Source organism: Cygnus olor, chromosome 29 (genome assembly GCF_009769625.2).
Source record: "Cygnus olor isolate bCygOlo1 chromosome 29, bCygOlo1.pri.v2, whole genome shotgun sequence".
In the NCBI taxonomy this organism is placed as follows: domain Eukaryota; kingdom Metazoa; phylum Chordata; class Aves; order Anseriformes; family Anatidae; genus Cygnus; species Cygnus olor.
The window spans coordinates 160,287-179,805 of NC_049197.1; the positions used below are offsets into that span (position 1 = coordinate 160,287).

Here is a 19,519-nt window from a genome sequence, read left to right on the forward strand (position 1 = left end):
CTATCTAGGGTCTTTGTCATCTTCAAGGAAGTCTCGTTTTTTGGTGTCTTTCATAAAATCCAGGCTGAAAACTTAATGAGAAGATAGAGCTGCTCTAATTTATGCTTCCAAAAGCTGGGCGTCTAAGCCTGAGCTTGTCAGCTTAGACTTTTGTTGGAGTCGATGAAGAAGAGAGAGGCTGCTGGTGAGCAGCCTCAGCACAGGGATGGTGTCCGGAGGGCTGTTTGTAAAAAGAAATATTTCACCCTTCTGTACCAATTGGTGCGTCCCATCCACACTGTGTTTCCCAGCTTCCAGGTGCGGGGCTGCCTGTGGCTGTGGCTGGTGGACACGTGCTGTCTTTGCTCTTGGGTGAGAAGCCTCGGAGACTCCCGAGGGAGTGACTGGGGAAAGAATAGATAATGCAAGAATCAGTTTTAATTTGCTGTTCAACAGAACATTCCTCTACAGAGTTTCTTTGACAGAGTGGGAGATACTCGTAAGGGTACGTCCCTCTTGCTAAGCTGTAATTAATGGAAGGAAGGAGGACAAGCTGAAAAAAGAATCCTTACAAAACCCAACACACAGTGTCCTCCAAGCTTGGAATGCAAGCAAAGCAATTCAAAAACAGCAAAATTCCATAGGATTTCACAAACGTTCAGTGTTATGCATTGTTTTGCATATTTAAACCTACGAATTGCTGCCAGGCAAGGCAAACCCCATGAAAACCCCAAATTATTCATCTGCATCAACCAAGCCCCGCTTCTGGGATGTGTATAAAGGAGGCTCTCAGGGGTGTCAGAGCAGAGGGGCCCCTTTTTGAGCTGCTCTCTTCCAGCAGCCCCACATCCCTGATCCTGTCCCTGGTCACATCTGCCAGCATGAGCCAGCAGCTGTCAGCTGGGAGGTGTCGTCATGGGAGGAATTTCTCAGCATCTTCTGCTGTGAGCGGTGTGAGCCGCTGCCAGAGCAGCACCTTCCCCTCTGCTGCACCACTGGGCAGAGGGCACGGAGCCTGGAGCAGCCAAAGCCTCTCTGACATGGGGGGCTGGAAGTGGATTTCTGCTGGCCACAGCCTGGCACGGGCAGGCTGTGGAGGGTGGGGACGCAGGGGTGTACGCGCCTGCAGTGAAAGGGGGGGTCAGGGGAGAGCCTTCATCTGCAGAAATGAAGGTATTCATGTGGTGCACGTCAACGAGAGTCTGCTGCAGCCTCTTGATGTGAAGATCGACCCTGAAATGCAGCACATCCGAAGGCAGGAGCGAGAGCAGCTGAAGAGCCTCAACAACCAGTTTGCCTGCTTGATTGACAAGGTGAGAGCTGAGGCAAGATTAAAGGAATGATGGGCTTTAAGTATAAAGGAACCCTTTTTTGTGCTCAGGTCTTTGATTCCTCTCCTTTTTCTGTCCCATTACATGGCCCTGATGCTGGTTTAACATGCATGGCTCCAGCACCGTGAGATGCAAGTGCAGATCTAGCTGATAATGTTATTTTAACCTGATTGTTTATGCGCTGACAAGCTGCAGCTGTATGCATTATTAATAGCTGAAGGGAGCTGTTGTTCCAAGGTACCTTGCTGCGCTTCTGCGCTCTTGCCCTCTCTGTGCAGGTAGACCTTGTAAAGTTGCGTTGTTGACAGCCAAAGGATGGTTTCTGCTACCAGCCAGTTGGCCTGCAGAGGTGTTTAAATAGCCCATGGTTTCTGTAGCAGCCACAAAGGCTGCGGGGCTTCCTTGGAGACTGGGAGAGCAGCACGCCCCGTTTGCTCTCGGATTCTTGGGTTATGAAGGTTGCAATGCTCCCCTTTTGTCCTCTTGTCCCCTTTGAACCATAATGAGCCCCTGGAGCATTAACTTGAAAGAGAAGCTGCCTTGTTCCCCCCCACCTTCATCAGGTCCCTGTATGATGCACCAAAGTAGGTGCCCAGCGAGGGTGGCTTTGCCTTCTGAATGCAGGTGCAGCGTCTGGAGCAGCGGAACAGGCTGCTGGCCACCAAATGGGACCTCCTCCAAAAGCAGGTCCTGCCATCCCAGAAGAACTTCAGGCAGGTCTTCGACAACTTCATCTGCAGCCTGCAGAGGCGGCTGGACTCGCTGCTGCATGAGAGGGAGAGGATGGAGCCTGAGCTGAACAACACGGAGAAGCTTGTTGAAGAGTTCAAATGCAAGTAAGTTCACAGGGCAGGGAGCTAGACGGATTTTCTAATGGACTTTTACTTTTGTACATATCGACAGACTTCTCTCTAACAAAAGGCTGAGGTCCAAAGGCACCCTGAGCCCTAAATACCCAGGAAAGATCTCCAGCATCTGCATGACCCAGCAACCAGTCCCTTCTCTTCCCCAACAGATACGAGCAGGAAGCAAGCAGACGCACAGCTGCTGAGAATGAGTTCGTGTTACTGAAGAAGGTAAGGAATTGGGATGAATGGAAGCATTGGATTCAGACATCTGAGAAGTTTCCTCTGCTCTGGCATAATATTTTGAGGATAAGTCATTGGACAGTTATGGCTGCAGAGTATTGCCAGGGAGCATAAGAACTCAGCAATATTCTATAAGCCTCTGGCACCCCTCAGAGGTGAACAATTACATCTCCTAAACAAAATTCCCTATGCTAAAAACTCAGTGAAGTTACCTTAGGTCTCCACGTAGCCACCATTTTTACTTCTAAATGGCTGGGAACTCTTTTAGGATGCGGACTGTGTCTATCTGACCAAGGCAAAGCTGGAAGCAAAGCTGGAAACCCTAAAGCAGGAGAGAGAGTTCCTGAAGTGTGTGTCGGCTCAGGTATGGATGCTCCTCTCCCATTCTTGTTGATGGCAGCTATTCTTACCAGCCTCTCCTTGTCTACACTGATTTAGTCCCGATTAAATCAATCCATCATGGTCACTCTGAGAGGCAGTGGGAATAGGGAAGATCTCCAAAAGCCCCAAATCCTCAAGCTGCATGCATGACCAACTCTAGCCACAACTCACGGGCTGTGGCTCAAGACAAACTCTCAGGGGTGGTGGTATGGCCACTGGGCTGCGAGATAGGAAACCCAGTGCTGACAGCCACTTCATATGGCTTCTAGGAAATTGCTGAGCTGGAGACAAGCCTCTGTGATAACTCCATTGTTGTGAAAATGGACTACAGCCGAGGTCTGGACATGGAAGGCATCCTCAGGAGCATTGATTGCTGGTATGAGGATGCAGCTCAGAAAAGCAAGACAGAGTTGGATGCATTGTACAGAACAAGGGTAAGTTGCAGCAAACAGTAACATATCCTTCATGTAGCTGCCAGAAGGCAGCAGTTCAGATGCAAGGACTTCTTTCATTCTGTCTTGACTATGTAACTTATGGACCTACTTTTCTGTTCTGCTAAACTTGGTGGAGTCTCCAAGTCGGGAGAACATCCCCAAAGAAATAGCATGAGGACTTCTCTAAAGTTAGTTTACTTTGGAAACAGAGGCAAGGCTCCTATGTTGCCTACGCTACCAGTATTGATTGCCAGCTCTGTCTTTTCTTCCTGTCAGTACCAAGAGCTTGAGGAGGCAAAGAGGAGTCATTGCAATCAACTCAAGTCCCACCAGCAACAGATTGAAGAGCTGAGTTTTGTGATCCAGAGATGGCAGTGTGACCTTGAAAACGTGAAGAAGCAGGTATCATGGGCCATATTTACTCACTGAATCTCCTAGATGGGAGATCCCAAGTCTGGTATTCTACATCTCTTGCATTTATTTTGTCTTTACCAAAGAGCAGTGCCTCACACTGGTGCCACTGCTCTAGAGAAGATCTTACCCCTGTGGAGCAGGGAAAAAGGGTTATCTGCTGTGCTGCCCTGTTTTCTGCTGGATCATTTTGATTATTGAAAAAAAAATTGTGCCATATTAGATCATTGGATTTACTACGGCACACAGACAATTGCTCCAGCAAGAATTCTGGCAGGAGACAATGCTTCTGACACAGGTTCAAAGCATCCAGTAAGTAGGGTAGAATTATGAGTCACCAGTAATTCACCACCCATAGGAACTGGTATAATTTTCAGACCATCTGATTCATTATATATTTTATAACGGGGAGTAATGGAAAACCTTAATTATCAGTTCCAATTAGAACTATTAGAAGTAGTAGTATCCTCAAAACAAGGCTTAACACAGCCTCACAGTACAGAGATATACTCTGTAGTGTTTCAGAACTGAGATTTGATTTTGGAAATATTTGCCTTTCCTAAAAGCAACATTGATACTTCCTTTCAAAAGAAGACAGAATTTCTCTTTTAAAGGAAAATATGGAAAAAGATTGGGCAGGGAAAGTGAGGAATTCTGTGCCTCCAATACAGGTGTTCTCTCTGCAAACATCAGTTAGGGATACTGAGCAGCGCGGGGACTGTGCCCTGAAGGATGCGCAGAAGAAACACACGGAGCTGCAGAACGCCCTCCAGAAGGCCAAGAACGAGCTGGCTTCCATGCTGCGGGGTTACCAGGAGCTGCTGAACGTCAAGCTGGCCCTGGACATTGAGATTGCAACCTATAAGACTTTACTGGAGGGTGAAGAGAGCAGGTGGGTACCTCTGCAACAGTATGCGTGTAGTGCTCAGTCTCGGGACACTTCAGCAGAGACACGGAGACTGGAAAATGCTAGAAATGCTAGTTATATGATGGATAACCTTATGACTTTCTTCCCCTTCAGAATATGCATTTGGAGCCCCGTGAGAGTGTGTAAGTAAGCTTGAAGTTTTCTGTTTTCCTTATGACATTAAAAAAGCCAGTGGTGGTTTGCAGGGGGAGCAGGGAGGCTGCACTATCCCCATGGGAATTGCTCCCCGAGTGATTCAGCCTGTGTTTTCCCACAACAGTGATCACCACACCTTGCAACAGCTCCTCTGGCTGCAAAGCCAGCCTGGGCTGTGGACCTGGTCTGCAGTGCAGAAGACGCGGGTCCTTCTGTGGTGCCAGGAGGGCATCCCAGCTGGGAGATGCTGCAGCCTGCCATGGGGGGTTCACCTCGAGAAGCGCCGCCAGCTCAGCAGGGAGGTGCTGGGTCCCTGGTGCTCCCAGCTGTGGCTGCTTCCCCAGGAGTAGCTCTGGATGTGGGGGCCATTCGTGCCAGAGCTCAGCCCCCATGGGTGCTGGTGGGCTCTGCAAAGGGGCTGGCAGACAGTGTGGGGAGAGCTGTGGAGCTGTGCAGAGCTTGGGAAACCCAACTTGCTCACGAGTGGTGCACTGGCCAGGGAAGGGGATCCCAGCTGGGCCTCTGTGCCCCGGGAATACCTGCATCTGAGCACCCACTCTGCCAGGCAGGATAAACAGGAGGCAAGAGCTAAAGCAGAAAAACGCAGCCATGCTCCACCCGCAGCAGCAAAATGTCCCCCACCCCACCCTACACGAGGGGAAGAGGCATCCTGGGTAGAAGAACATCAGGAAACCGCATCAGAGGAACTCCACCAGGATCGCATCAAAAAAGAGATGCTTAACACATATTCTTCTTGCTTTATGCTGCTTCTTTAAAGGTCTGGAGGTTGGGTTGGGGCACTTGTCATGTTATCACTCAATTCCCACTTCCCACCAGCCTTATCTTCCCTTTTTTTCCTGATTAAGCCTTTGCTTTCTATGAAACAAGTTGAGATATTTAATTCCAAACCCTTTCCCTAACGTGCCTCTGGAAGTTTTCCTGGAAATGAGCCCGTAGGACTCTCCTTTTCATCAAAGTCTGCCCGACGTAATTTTAGGCGAGTTGGCGGAGTTGTGCTGGTGGCACGGGGTCATGGAGAGGAGAGGCAGGACTCCAGGGGCAATTTGTTCGCTGTCTTGGAGCTGCTGGGTCATCCATATGCAGGCAGGCAAGTCATAAAGGAAATCTGAATTAAAAAAAAAGGATACATTTCACCTTCTGTAGTCAGCAAAGAGTAATTGCATTGCTTGTGCTTCTATTAGCTTCCTTCCTTAGCGTCCTGACAGGCGGTCTGCGCTTTGACATCTGCATGAATTACAGCAGCCTCACTTGTGTCTTGGTGACTACAGAGCTCTGCACTTTTTGCTCTTTTTTTCCAATAAAGTGCATGGAGATGAATGTGTTGCTGCTTGGGTTTTAGCATTTCTGAAGACTACAGAAAAGCCCAGTTCAGGCATATCTGTTGATGAGAAGCCTTAACAGCTAAGCCGAGGTAGCAGGGCTGCACAGAGAGTGTTGTGCAGCACCAAATTTGCTTGGTGTAATATATGGAAACCTTTTAAAGTCAGCTTATTTATGCCAATTTGCAGCAAATTTGGCTCCTGCCCAATACTATTCAATGGGTGTTACAAGATTCACAGAGAACTCATCTCAGTTGCTTTGCATTTTTATAGCGTGTCTACTACAGAGGTGTGATGATAAAACACTTTTTATAGCTGTTCAAAAGCTTCTGCAATACGGTCATTATAGGAAAGAACTCAGGAATATGCTTGGTTGCTTTTTTTCAGCATCATTTTGAAAATCCTATGACTACCAGTTTAGGATTTCAGAACTGATCAGAGGGAGATATTTTATTGTTCGCTTGAGCAGATTAAAAAAAGAAGCCATCAAATTAGTGCCATAAACCAACCACAAAGGACTAAACTGTTTTGCGATTGAACTGATGAAAGCTAACTAGCAGAGCAAAGAAACGAACCATGTGGGTGCCAGCCAGGCAGATACGTGTTTTACAAAAGGGGGAATCCAGAGGGAAGTTCTTTCCTATCGGAAGCGATTATCGTGATTCAGAACCGGAAGAGCTTTCTCTCCCTCCGTAATTCCCGTGTGATAAGATGCCCTTTCCCAATCATATACAAAGAGAACAATCAGGAGCACAAAAGAAATCAGTCACAATCTTTAATGAAGAAAACCACAGGAAAGATTTGACAACAAAAGAAAATTGAGCAGCTGTAAATATTCATAAGAGGGGTTTAAGTATCTCAAAAAGGTTATGGTGTTTCCACTGAAAATAGATGATTCTGCCACAAGAGAAGAATAAGTCAGGGAGATGACACAGAATTAGTGTTGCTTTCTCACCTCCAGCCTCCCCCCTCACCATTTCAAGATGCTGGCTGATCTGATAAGTTAATTTAGGAAGTGCTTTTCTTTAAAGCTGTGACCAGCCTCTCTGAACATCAGTGCTTCATGAATCAGCCGGGCACTTCATCAGGAATTCAGCAGCACATCACAAAGCTACATGAATCAAGTCGAACAAGGGCTTGGGCACTGGTGCCTTAGCATAACAAAAGGCAGAGGTATCTCCTGCCCCGTGAACACACTTCCCAGGAGGACCTGGCCCAGCTTCTGTGGGCAATTCCTTCCTCTGCAGGGCTCACGGAATCCCTTCCGCCCAAGCAAACAGCTTCAATGGTAAGGGAGAAGAGTTCCTCCAGCTTTACAGGGAGGCTGCCATAGCCTAGTAGTAGCCACAATGTTTTCCTTTCCTTTTCTGATCTTATTGCTTTAACAGGCAGTGTGATTCCGTCCCATTCAAGGGCCTGGGTTCCCATACATCCCACACTTATTTCCGCTGTGCAGTTCTGTGGGAGGAAGACATCAGTGTGGAAAAAGATCAAACCAATCCTTTGCTTTGTTGCGAGCCTCAGATTTACAGGTGCTAATCACCACGCGGAGATACGACATACGCGTACAGCAGGAACCGAGCAGATCTAGAGAGCGTGTGATGTTGTGTACTCTCATTAAGACTTCAAAGGTGCTGAAGAAATTCCGCGCCCAAAGGGTGGGACTAATTTTACCTAACTTTAACCATCCAGAAGTTGGGCGCCTGGTCTGGTTGTCTGGTTGTCTAGACTGCCTCTGGTAGTCAATAAAGAGCGAGGCAAGTGCCTCCAGAGGCTGCTTCCTCCCACCTATCCTAGCTGCCTATTTTAGGATGTGATGAATCACTGTCTGGAGATGCCTATCTCCTTACATTAGCCATAGAGGGAGTCTCAAAGATGAAATTAGAATACACGGCCAGTTTGATGGCTGAAGCTGGGAGGGAGGCAAATCCAGGCCCAGTGTTTGATGAATTTTATGAGGAACATCCTTTGAAAATCCCAGCCTTGGCTTCTAACATAGAGCAGACAGAGGCTAATGAGAGGAAAAAATACATTACCACACAGAATTCTCATGGATGACCTTGGCTTTAGGATACAAGAGAATGAGGATGCACTAACCAAGTCAATTCTTTAACACCTTGTGAATGTAGTGGACAGGAGTCTATATAGTCCATGAAGCTGTGCATGTGTAAAAATGCATATTATGACCAAATCTGATGCCTATCAAATGCTGTTATTGCCATTGTCCTATCTGAATGCAAGGAGTTTTCTATGGCTGTCTAATTACAGAGATGGTGCATGGTTCTTTGAGACTATCGCATAAAATATATTTTAAGAGCTAGTTGAGATTCATCTCCAGAGGCAACAAACAAATTAGTGAACTTCACATGTTCTCATAATGAATTCCATTTTCAGCAGCACATACAGGGAGAAGAACGCTGACAAAGGGAGAGATTGCAAGTTGTTAAAATGATTCATTCAAGCCCTCATCAAAATATTTTTCTTCTTTCCTTCCTCTGTCCCCCCCTCTCCCTCAAAAAAGATGTAAGTATGATGAATTACCTTTTTTAAAAAAATGAAGTTTTTGCTTCTCCCATTTCCCATGTCCTTACAACAAATTGTTGGTTCCTGAGATCTTATGTGCCAATAGATGAAACACTCGGTGTTCCTTGGAAAGACCTAGAAGACATTAAGTGAATCTCCTGCAATGCTGCCTTCTCACCGTGGTTCATGAGGGTTCATGAGCAACAGCAAGAGTTTGGCTAACACAGAAATTTTGCCCAATTCTGGACAACTTATGGCCAAAATCTCTTACCTTGCATGAAGCCGGCGGCTCTGGTGAGACGTTTGGAAGTGGGGCTGATGCAGTGCGGTTGGTTTGCAGACGTTTAATTGCAGTCTGTGATATGTTCCAGGTGTCTCTCACACAGCCGACGTGTATAATGGGGTGCAGAAAGGGAGCGGTGGCACGGCAGCTCCCAGCCCGACTTCTGATTCAGGATGCAGCCTTCCCATGTAGAATGTGTGGTAGCTTTAGCTGAGTGAAAGAGCTGAAACAATTGCCTTTTGTACTGTTCTTTGGATTCAGATGTGCATTTCAGTTCCGATCAACCTTTGTTTAGAATTTAAAGGATCATGGAAGTTGCAAGCTTTAGCTTGAAGTCTCTCGTATTTGCCAGTGGTATGTTTTAACTGATATTGCCAATTGTGCTGGCAACCCAGCATGAACTGTGAGCCTAAAATATTACAGACAAAGGTGTAATCTGAAAGTCATGCTATAAATATGTTGAATTATTCCAGTTGTATAAGGCAAGAGCATCAGTTTACGCAACTAATTTATACCACCAGACCCTCAAACTCATGTAAGTTGCAATTACGCATTCAATTAATAGCCTCGTGAATCTCAGCATTGTAGTCACGTCCTATGGCTTTCTGAGTTTCGATGCGTGTATCCTTTTCAGAGGGCTTGATGTTAGAAGGCTTAACATTTTAAGGAGGTTTAGCGTTGGTTTTGTGATTTGCAATGAAAATGCCTTCAAAGACGGGTTAAAGAGGGTGAGGGAACATGGCTACTGGCTGCCTCCAGATACCGTCACGTCTATAGGCAGCAGCAGGCTTCTTGGAGCACAGATCCCCTTCAGTGAGGAAGGGCTGAGGGCTTTCAGTTGCATGCATGGTAATGTCTTGTCTCCCAAGGGCTTTATGCCCAAAGAGCTGGAAAAGCCCGATTGCTCTGACTTTCTGAGGTTCATTTTGTTGAAGGCCCAGAGATGGTTGTTTCAGTGTCTCACCTCCCTGGGCTGGTGATTAGGAGAGAGGGATTCTCTGGCCAATGTGAGTCAAAGCCATCTCAGGTGTCCGTCTAATCTACTCATTAAGGCTTCCTCTGTTGATGGAGAAAGACCAATGCCTGTGGAGAGTGAATCACCCTGGTTCCCCCAGACACCAGCCCAGGGGCTGTTGTCTCTCTCTGAGTGCATCCCCATTGAGTCAAGGACGTGCCTGGCAAAGTCACCCAACCTTCAGCTGTTGCTTCTTGAATGTGGTGGATCTCACCAGCCTGAAACATGCAGCCAATCCTTTTTTTGCTACCTGCAGGGACTGCCAGAAGATGAAGCAAAAGGTCTGTGACGGCCAGATGGGTAGGAACTTCTATATAGCGAGGGACAAAGTTTTAACCGTGTCAAATGGACCTCGGGTTAAGAATTTGCAGCACTGCTTGAGTGAAAAACGTCACTGGGCTGTCACAGAACATAAATCTAGTGACCAACTGAAAGGTGCCTCAGTTTCTGGATGAATCTGCTCTGTTTTGATGGTGTTTTGTGATGGTAAGTGAAGGTTGGTGTGAAACGCTGCAAGGGAAGGTTTTTGGGGGGCACTCTGAGTCATTGCATATGAATCCAGACCCATAACTCGGTAAATTTATCAGTGTTTCAGGCATCATAGCACAACTTCCATCGTTTTTCCACAGCTGCTTTCTTTTTTGTTGTTATTACTTTTCTGCACCTAAAATGAGCCTGGTGAGAGAAAAAAGGAGAGATTGTGAAATTAACCCCCCCAAACTGCAAGTCTGCAAAATATGCCATCATACACAAAACCCCATGAGACACAAAACCCCAAACGACACACTGCAAACAAATCACAAAGAGTTTCTTCAAAAATGTTTGCTAAACTATAATTAGCGTAAGTTAGGGGAGCACTTCAAACCGTAATGTATTCTAAGCCAACTTGCAAACAGAGCACTTTAGATTCCTTTTTATTTCCTCAGTAGTTAGTATTTGCTGGGCTGTTTTGCATTTTGAGGAGCATTCATTGCTGCTAGGCAAACCAAACCCTTAAGCGCTTTAAATTAATGTCCTGATCCTATCAAGGCCAGCTTCCCAAATATATATAAGGGGTAGCGTCAAGGTGTCACTGCAGCGGGATCTCCGTTCCTCTCCTGCAGCAGAGCTTCCCCCGAACCTCCACATTCTGCCTCCACGGGAGCCACGATGAGCAGACAGGCGCCCACGGTGAGGTCCGTGCTGGGACGGAGAGGTTTCAGCTCAGCCTCGGAGATCTGCGGCCGAAGCTTCGCCGCCTCCGCCTGCCAGCCCGCCCGCTGCGGGGCTGGCGCCTACAGCAGCAGGAGCGTCTGCAACCTGGGTGGAAGCAGGAGAATTTCCTACGTGAACGGGGTCTGTGGTACTGGATGTTTCGGAGACTTCGGCTTTGGAGGTGTAGGCTACGGTGGTGTCGGAGGAAGGGTCGGCCTTTGCGGCCCCAGGGGATACAGCATCATCAGAGGCTACCCCGATCGCAAGGCTGACGGCATCCAAGGCATCTGCATCGACGAGCGGCTTCTGAAGCCCCTCTGCGTTGGGGTCGACCCACTGGAGCATGAAATACGCTGCCAGGAGAAGGAGCAGATAAAGACCCTCAACACCCAGTTTGCCTGCTTCATCGACAAGGTGAGTGCAAGGCTGCTCCCTACTCATGTTTCTCAGTGAAAAAAAGGGGAAACAACCCAACCCCTCCCCAAAACACAAGTCCTGCCTGTGCCCTGTGCTGCTGAGCTGGGTCCATGCAAGGGTCCAGACCCCACTGAGCTGTGTTTGTTCAGACCGGGATCTCCACTGCTGGAGAAGGGCTCACTGCAGCCTGAGTATTTGCTGGGGTCTGCCCCCTGTCTGTGGCAGCACTGGACTTCCCTGCAGTTGTCCCCTCTCTGGATGGCCTCAGTCCAAGGCTGATTTCTTGTTGCAGCCTTGTTCTGTCTCAGAAGTTAGAGCTCAGATGGGCTCATCTTTCTGCCCCATGTTAGACTTTCTTTTCCCCTTTTGTCTTTACATGGAGTGTCTGTTCCAAAACCGTTCCTGAAGGTAGAGAAAGCTGATCTCGATTCAGGCACCCAAATGTTAGATGTTTAAGGCTGAGTTGCCACGGTAGGATCCCTCTGTAGGGGGGACAAACAGGTCCCTCCAGCTGGGGACGTTGTCTCGTCCTATGGCACATCAGAGGCAGCTTCTGGAGGAGCTTCATTGGCAGTCATCGGTGAGAAATGGAGTTAGCAGAGATTCAGACATGTGACTTCTAGATTCCTAAATAGGGGCTGGATTTCATGATAATTTCATGAATATTATGGCGCATTGCCCCACGCTTTCCTGAAGTCCTATTCGTATGCCTGCAGGACCAGCTCTGGTTTCAAAGTGGGAGCAGACAGCTAAATCAGGTGTCGGTTATTGCCTTCCCTTCTTTCTTTGAAGAACTGCTACTTTTTGGCCCTCAGGTCCGCTTCCTGGAGCAGCAGAACAAGGTGCTGGAGACCAAATGGGGCCTCCTGCAGCAGTACGTGCTACCGAAGAAAGGGAAGAACCTCGAGCTGTACTTTGAGAACTACATCTGTGACCTGCGGAAGCGCCTGGACTGCTTGCTGTGCGAAAAGCAAAAGCTGGGCAGTGAAGAGTGTGCCACGAGCCAGCTGGTAGAGGAGTTCAAGTGCAAGTAAGGGCCCTCGGGTCTCCTGCTGCTGCTGGCACTGCTCTCCTGCAGGCAACCGCTCCCAGCCCAGCAGCGCAGCCCCTTCAGGGATGGCGCATTCTTCTGCCTCGCTTGCAGGCTCTTTGCATTGGTAATGTCATGACAAGGCTTCCGATCTCTGGTTGGTCTAATGTTCGGTTTCCAGACACTGCTCTTACAGTGCCTGATGGCAGTCTCTGGGCAAGTGAAGGCTGTTATTGCTCGTGATGGCTGCTGTCTGTGTTTGAGTGTTGCTTGCCTCAGCCTTTTCCTTCTCCTTTTCCAACAGATATGAAGAGGAAATCAACAGGCGTACAACTGTAGAGAACGAGTTCGTAGCACTCAAAAAGGTGAGAAGCTCAAAATAAATGGAACGTTATACCTCTAACAGGCTTATTTGGTGTAAAGCTTGGCTGAAATAGTGCACTGCTAGCAAACGCCTGGCAGGAGTGAGCAGGAAGAGGGAGGCCTGTAAAGAAGCACAGTCAGAAACAGAGACAATGGGAGTAGAAAGCAAGAATAATATACCCTCAAAGTCCACGTCATCAGCACTACTGCAATAGTTTTCTTAGCCCAAACATATTCTTAAGTTGTCACGGGAGGGTGTATTCATGGAAGGGGTCAGAGTGGGAGAGGCCGCACTGGCACACTTGATGTTGAGGAGGCTGGTTATTTCCTGACAGTCTCTTCACATCCTTTATACTTGGACATCAGAAAAGGAGAAATCATTTGAACAATATTAAAAATTATGTTTATGTACTCATTAGTCAATTCTGAGTTTGTAGCTAAGACCTAAGTAATAAATAAACTAATCCCTGTAAGTCATGTTGGAATGGCTTTGTTTTCCTTGAGGGAGACACTGGGGCATCTTGACTCATCCTCTCACACCTTTCTGCTCTTGAGATCTTGTTGAAACATGCATCTGTTTTATTGGCGCTGCCTCTGTCTTCTCTGAGCTTCCCCAATGTTTCAGCGAGATCGGGCTGGAGCACATCTCATCTCTTTCAGGACGCAGACTGTATCTTCTTGAACAAGGAAGAGCTGGAGGTGAAGGTGGATCTGCTAAGAAGGCAATTGGAGTTGCTGAAATGTGTGTTTGAGGAGGTGAGTTCCTCTGGTCTGTCCCCAGAGATGGTGCTGTCTCACCCTTTGGGTACCCCTGACTTCTACAGCTTCCAGTCCCTCTTGGACTGCTCTCGTCCCAAGCCCTGAATACTTGAAACACGGAACTACAAGGTCGATGTAATATTAGCATGATTATGTTGGAGGTAGGGTGGTTCCCCTCTCTTAATGCAGCTCCAGGTATGAATTGGCTGTCCTAACTCTACCTCTGAGAAAAGAGATGCGTCTGTCTCGTTACTCCGGATTGCAGCTGGCTGATTAGAGCTCAAGAAACTCCCAGCTTAATCCTGTCATTAACATCACTAAAGCAGCCAAAGATGACAGGATACCAGGGGTTAAGTCACCTGCATTCCTTGCCCTTGATGTGGACAGAATTACTGCAGGTCAGCACGTAGGTCAGCAGCTGACGTGCTCATCCAGCAGGGAGGATTTTCTGCTGAGCCAACTGGAGGGACATTTCTTGACTCGTGCCCGTAGCTGGGCAGTGTGGCTCTTTGTTCCAGCCCTCCCTCACTCCAAAGTCTGAGTACTGCCAACAGCTAACATTGCTAACAGCTGCCATTCCCCACCGTGTAGGAACGAGCTCAGGTAGATCGCCAGTTATGCGACACCTCGGTCATTGTGAAAATGGACAACAACCGAGACCTGGACATGGAAAGTATCATTAAGAACGTGGAGTGCTGGTACCAAGAAATAGCCCAGAAGAGTAAAGAAGAAGTGGATGCCTTCTACCAAACCAGGGTGAGCACGAAGCAACCTGGGTGTCTGACAGCAACTCAGGGGGCTGCAGGTCAGAAATGGCAACTGTCCTGGTTTTGGTTTCCAGTTTCAGGAGCTTCAGGATAAAAGGGGCAAGTATTGCGATGATCTGCAGAGCAACAAGTGTGAGATTTCGGAACTAACCCGGATGATACAGAAGTTGCAGTGTGAGCTGGAGAATGTGAAGAAGCAGGTAGGTGAGGCCCGGAGGTGCCGTTGGCAGGAAGGGCAAAGCCTTGGAGGACAGATGAGACACGGGGGAAGATGATGCATTGGCCTTCAGTAGTCTTAAGACCTGCTCTAGGCTAAGTCCCAAATCCAGCCTTCAGTGGTGACCAGCACTGAAATGAAACAGTGAGAAATTTGGGAGCCAAGCAGTCTTTTTAAAGAGGGAGTTGTTTTAGTCATGCATTGTACAATGTAGTATAAAAATAGACTAAGAGAAGAACCCCCCCCCCCAGGGAAGCTGGCGTCTTTCCCTGTTTGCAATTGGAAGAGCTGATTAATCCAAATGCAGATTACCCAAGGATTAGGAAGCACAGCCCCAAACACACCTGCACTGTCATCCTCTCCTCTGACAGGTCTCCTGCCTGCAAACTTCCATCTGTGATGTTGAGCAGCGCGGGGACTGTGCCCTGAAAGATGCACGGGAGAAGCACGTTGAGCTGCAGAACGCCCTCCAGAAGGCCAAGGATGAGCTGGCTTGCATGCTGCGGGATTACCAGGAGCTGCTGAACGTCAAGCTGGCCCTGGACATTGAGATTGCAACCTATAAGACTTTACTGGAGGGTGAAGAGAGCAGGTGGGTGGCCGAGGGTTTGTCCTTTTCCTCCTGGATATTGGAGCTACAGGCCAGATGATTCCAGCTTCTAAGTGAAGTTAGCAGCTCCAGAATCCTCCCAGCTCACAGAAACTGGGGGCTGGAGAGATGGCTGGAGGCCATACAGGCCACCCTTGTGCCAGCAAAAACAGTTCCTGTCCTAGGGATAGTCAGACGTGTTGCAACAAGGGATTAGGAGACAAGTGGGCTGGATGTGTGGTTGGAAGTTATGAGTAATGTCAAGTTTCTAGATGTGCATGCAACTGGTTAATGGGATAACATGCATTTCTCTTCTTTCCCCTAACAGGATATGTGTGGGGAACCCAGTGAGCGTGTGTAAGTAACCTGAAGATTTACAGCCTTGAGGGTTTCTCACGGTAGGAAGGGCGCTTTATGGAACAGCAATGTCTGTCTGTCCTGGCTCCCTCCTCCTTTGTCTCCCTTTTCCAGTCCAGCCCAGGCTGTCAGGGAAAAGCTTTTGTCCCAGAAACCTCAAATGCCTCTGAATTTCCAGAAAATCATCATTTGGACGGAGGGGGGGGAAGGTCAAATTCATGCCCCTTTTCTACTCTTGGAGGTGACAGCAAGCTGTCCTGGCCAGCCCAGCAGGCAACGGGCTGGCATGTGTTGGGTCTGGGTGAGAACAAGCCTCCAGCCTGGAAAGAAGCGTGGGAGGCAGGAGGATCTGCGAGGGTTGTGCGGGGACCTGGGGGAGGAGGAGGAAGGAGCAGGGGCTCAGGCTGGTCGGATCAGTGCAGCAGCAATCAGGTTTGGTCGGTTCTGTCCCTCACGAAGTGACTTGCCTGTGAGCGTCTTCCAGCTCCAAATAATTAATCCCACGGGCTGTCTTGCAGCTGTGGTCAGCAGCGGCTACAATATCCCTGAAGACTGCGGGATGCTGGCTGCGAACGCAGCCGCGTGTGGCTACGGCTCCCTGGGGAGGCGGTCCGGACGCCACAGCTCCCAGAATGGAGGGTTCAGCTCCCGGAGCGCCGGGATCCATCCCAAGAGAGTCATGAGCTCGGTGGCGAAGCAGTGCGTCCCAGAGGTGTACTGCCAAGCCGGGGGCGTCAGCTGCAAAAACGGGGGATTCAGCTCCCGGAGCGGCGGGTACCCAGCCCGCACTGTCATCAGCACGGGAAGCCCGGCCTTGAATGCCAGGATCGGGGCTTGCCAAGCTGGTGGCGTGGTCAGCTTTGGAAACCAAGGCTGCGTCATCAGGCAGCTGGGGGGCTCCCCGGTCGTTGTTGCAAATGGCCCCGAAGTTGTGGGGTGCAACAATGGTGTGGTGGGGAATTTCGGGGTTGTCAGAGACCCCTGTGTTGTTCCATAGGGACATCCACAGGGGTGGCGCAGCCAGGACCATCAGAGCACAGTTCCTATCACTGAGATGATGCAGAATTGTTTCTCTGCCCACAAATAGCACCATTGTCACCAAGTCCATTCCCAAACTCATTAGCATCAGACATATACCCCATCAGGTAACGTTTTCAAAGTCCCCAACCCTAAAGTCACATCTAGCAAGCTTCTCCAGCAGGTGTTCAACATGGTGTTGTTTCCCTGAGTTTATACTGCCTAGGTTAGTGCAGCTTTTAGGTTTTGTTTGTTCCACTGCCTTCCCTCCCTGGCTTTCCCATAACGAGCAGATTCATTAGTGATGTTCTTCCTTACAAGACACCTCTTCTTCTTACAGCACCTCCCAAAGCATTTCAGAAAAGAGCATGATGGTTTAACTTTCCCAGGAGGCACTGCAAAGCGCACGTTCCTTTTCTTGTCAAAAAATAAACCCTGAGCTGCAAATCTGAGCTTAAATTTTAAACAGGGCAATTGCAACTTTCAAAGCACCTGCTATTTACACTGCAGCCATAGGCTTTTTGTGGAATTTGCTTACAGATGAATACGTAGTACTTTCATTTGCTTCTGCATGTTAGGGGTGGCTAGTTCAAAGCGTGCTGATTTTTAGAAGAGCTCACCCCCATCCCCACCCCTGAAACACCAAGGAAGTTCCAAGGCTCTGAGTCTGACATCTTTTACTCATGTAAACTGAGCTTCCTTCATTGACTGCTTGAAATTCCCAGCTTTCCACTGTGCCTTCAATAAACTGCATTGAAAGTACATGTTTGTCCCTGAATTTTTCCATGGCTGGTGTTTAATGAAAGTATGAAGTGGGGGAAGAAGTGCTCTTTTGCTGCCTATGTGTCCATGGGCAGAGAAAGGGCCAAACAGATCTTTGGATTCTCTGCAGAGAGCTTGGGGTGTGGTGGGACTCAGATGCCAGGAGTCTAGTGGTGTTTATTCTATTTACCCTCCTTAATGACATCGCCCTTAGGTATTTTATAGCCCAAGGTGCCCTTTGCTTAAGTACCAACTGATCTCAAAGCTCACCAGAATCCCCCCAAATGCTTCTGAGCATTGCACAGCCTCCTGCATGAAAAGGGTGCCAGCCCGAAGCTTCACTCCCCACCGTGACCTCCTCTTGCTTGGTCCTCCCAGGTCACCGCAAGGAACGAGGACAGATGCCCATGCTGACCTTGTCCTACGTGGGCTCAGTGGGACTGCAATCAGGGCTGTCTTCTGCCAGATCCATATCTATTCCAGATATAAACTACCTCTGCTCCGATGGCACTAGGGCTGGCAAAGGGTGATGCTGCCCCATATGGTTCAGAGGCAAAGGGATGAGTTCTAAACTCTCTTGGCCATAACGGGGTGGATCGACTTTGTCTCAGTTCTGAAGTCTCCCACGCAGAGCTCATGTGAGCTGGTTGCTGGGGGCTCATTTCATGGAAAGAAACCAACATTTCCATTGGGTGATTCATCTGACCAAACACAGACGCCTAATTTAGCATGAAATGCATCAAGCGCTAGACTCTACTGACTGCATCAATTAGCTCTCTCCTGGCTCTACAGGCAGCCCGGGGCAGGGGTATTAGCGCAAATGGAGACATCGCCATGCAAGACGCCTGCATACACTCAGACGAATACACCCTGCCTGTCATCTCCCCGGGATTTGCAGACACTATTATCACACTGAATTTCTTCCTGTCTCCAGCACATGAAGAATTACAGGTCACACAGCGCCACTGATCTCTGCGCTCTCGTGGGGCACAATTCTAATAGCAACCTAAAAAAAAAAAAAAAAAAAAAGCAAATATTAAAGACTGATGCAAAGAAAAAAGATAAGTGCCTTTGGGGAAGGGCATGAGCTGTCATCTCCTTGCTAAAAGTGGAAAACGTCTCATCTAAGCTTGGCCACCTGTCAGACCCAGGTTAGGTGGGATGGACAGTCCTCCATCCGAGCCCCAATCTCTAGCGAGGAAACCCAGTTTGGTGGTTTATCTGAAGTGGCTAAAATTAGATGAGACAGAGCCCACCTCATCAGCTAGTTTTGCATCTGAGCATAATGCATTCACCACTGCGTGCCTGTAAATGCAATTTGGAAGGAAGGCCTGCCCAACGCCTTGAGCCCCTGCCGAGATGCGAGGCAGCTCCAGGGTCCTCCCTGGGGCGCTTGCGATCCACAGCCAGAGCAACTCTGCTCAGCCTTCTTTTGGAGGCTGAGTGGAGGCCACCACGTTGTCCAGGGCTTTCCCTCCTGGCCATGACAGTGATGAGACCAAGGTTTGGTATCCCCTGATAGCAAGGCCAAGGAAGAGGCAAGAGCCTGGGATATGGGGGAGCAAAGGGAAGCACCCCCCCTCCCCCCCACCCCCCCCACACCCCCCCGCTGCACCTCTCTCTGGCTTCAGGGGTGAACAGGAGCCTAAACCTGTTCAAAACCCTGACGTCAGCCAGGGTGACTTCTCCCACCTCAACCAAGGAAGCAGTAGGCGACTGCCTAATTGCAACAGGAGAATAATTACCTTTTAGTGGACTGAATAATAGCGAGAAGAAAGGAAGGTGATACTGCCTCTTCCAGAAGTCGGGCAGCACCGCTCCCCCTCGCGTTTGAGCCAACACCCAGGTGTTCTCAGCTATAATTTTAGAAAACCAAAGAGGAAAATGAAGGCTGCATTTATTTTTTTTCTGTGTGGCTATGGCTGAATGGGTTAGCTGTAAAGATTTTGTCACAGTAACAAAGGGGAAAGGTTCATCTCAAATGGTTTGCAAACTATTCATTAAGCCTTATATTACAAGCTTTGAGAGGCTGGGAACATTTCCAGATAAGTGATTACTATTTTTCCTTCCTACTCTTTCTTGTGACTGTTTGTTTAAGAATTGAAAAAAACGTTCCCATTTTGAATCATGGCAAAATAGCAAAACCCACATTATTATATTTGTGAACTTTTGCCAGCTATACAGTTTCATTGCAAAAAT

The 19,519-nt window shown here is 48.5% G+C and overlaps 1 protein-coding gene across 1 annotated transcript; it reads left to right on the forward strand.

Moving 5' to 3' along the window:
* Positions 1 to 845: 845 nt before the first annotated feature.
* Positions 846 to 17,320, forward strand: LOC121061034. The gene is made up of 18 exons (XM_040539323.1): positions 846 to 1,292; positions 1,935 to 2,146; positions 2,326 to 2,386; positions 2,667 to 2,762; positions 3,049 to 3,213; positions 3,490 to 3,615; positions 4,296 to 4,516; positions 4,646 to 4,674; positions 4,812 to 5,233; positions 10,908 to 11,456; positions 12,275 to 12,489; positions 12,794 to 12,854; positions 13,513 to 13,608; positions 14,203 to 14,367; positions 14,453 to 14,578; positions 14,967 to 15,187; positions 15,513 to 15,541; positions 16,060 to 17,320. The coding sequence occupies exons 1-18, from the start codon at positions 861 to 863 to the stop codon at positions 16,536 to 16,538; spliced, it is 3,705 nt and encodes a 1,234-aa protein (XP_040395257.1). The 5' UTR covers positions 846 to 860; the 3' UTR covers positions 16,539 to 17,320.
* The last annotated feature ends 2,199 nt before the right edge of the window (positions 17,321 to 19,519 follow it).

Bases quoted from the DNA above. Each gene is read 5' to 3' on its own strand.
- LOC121061034 (XM_040539323.1), top strand. From the start codon at position 861: ATGAGCCAGCAGCTGTCAGCTGGGAGGTGTCGTCATGGGAGGAATTTC. The intron at 11,457-12,274 runs GTGAGTGCAAGG...TTTGGCCCTCAG, and splicing joins TTGCCTGCTTCATCGACAAG to GTCCGCTTCCTGGAGCAGCA. The intron at 14,579-14,966 runs GTAGGTGAGGCC...CTCCTCTGACAG, and splicing joins TGGAGAATGTGAAGAAGCAG to GTCTCCTGCCTGCAAACTTC.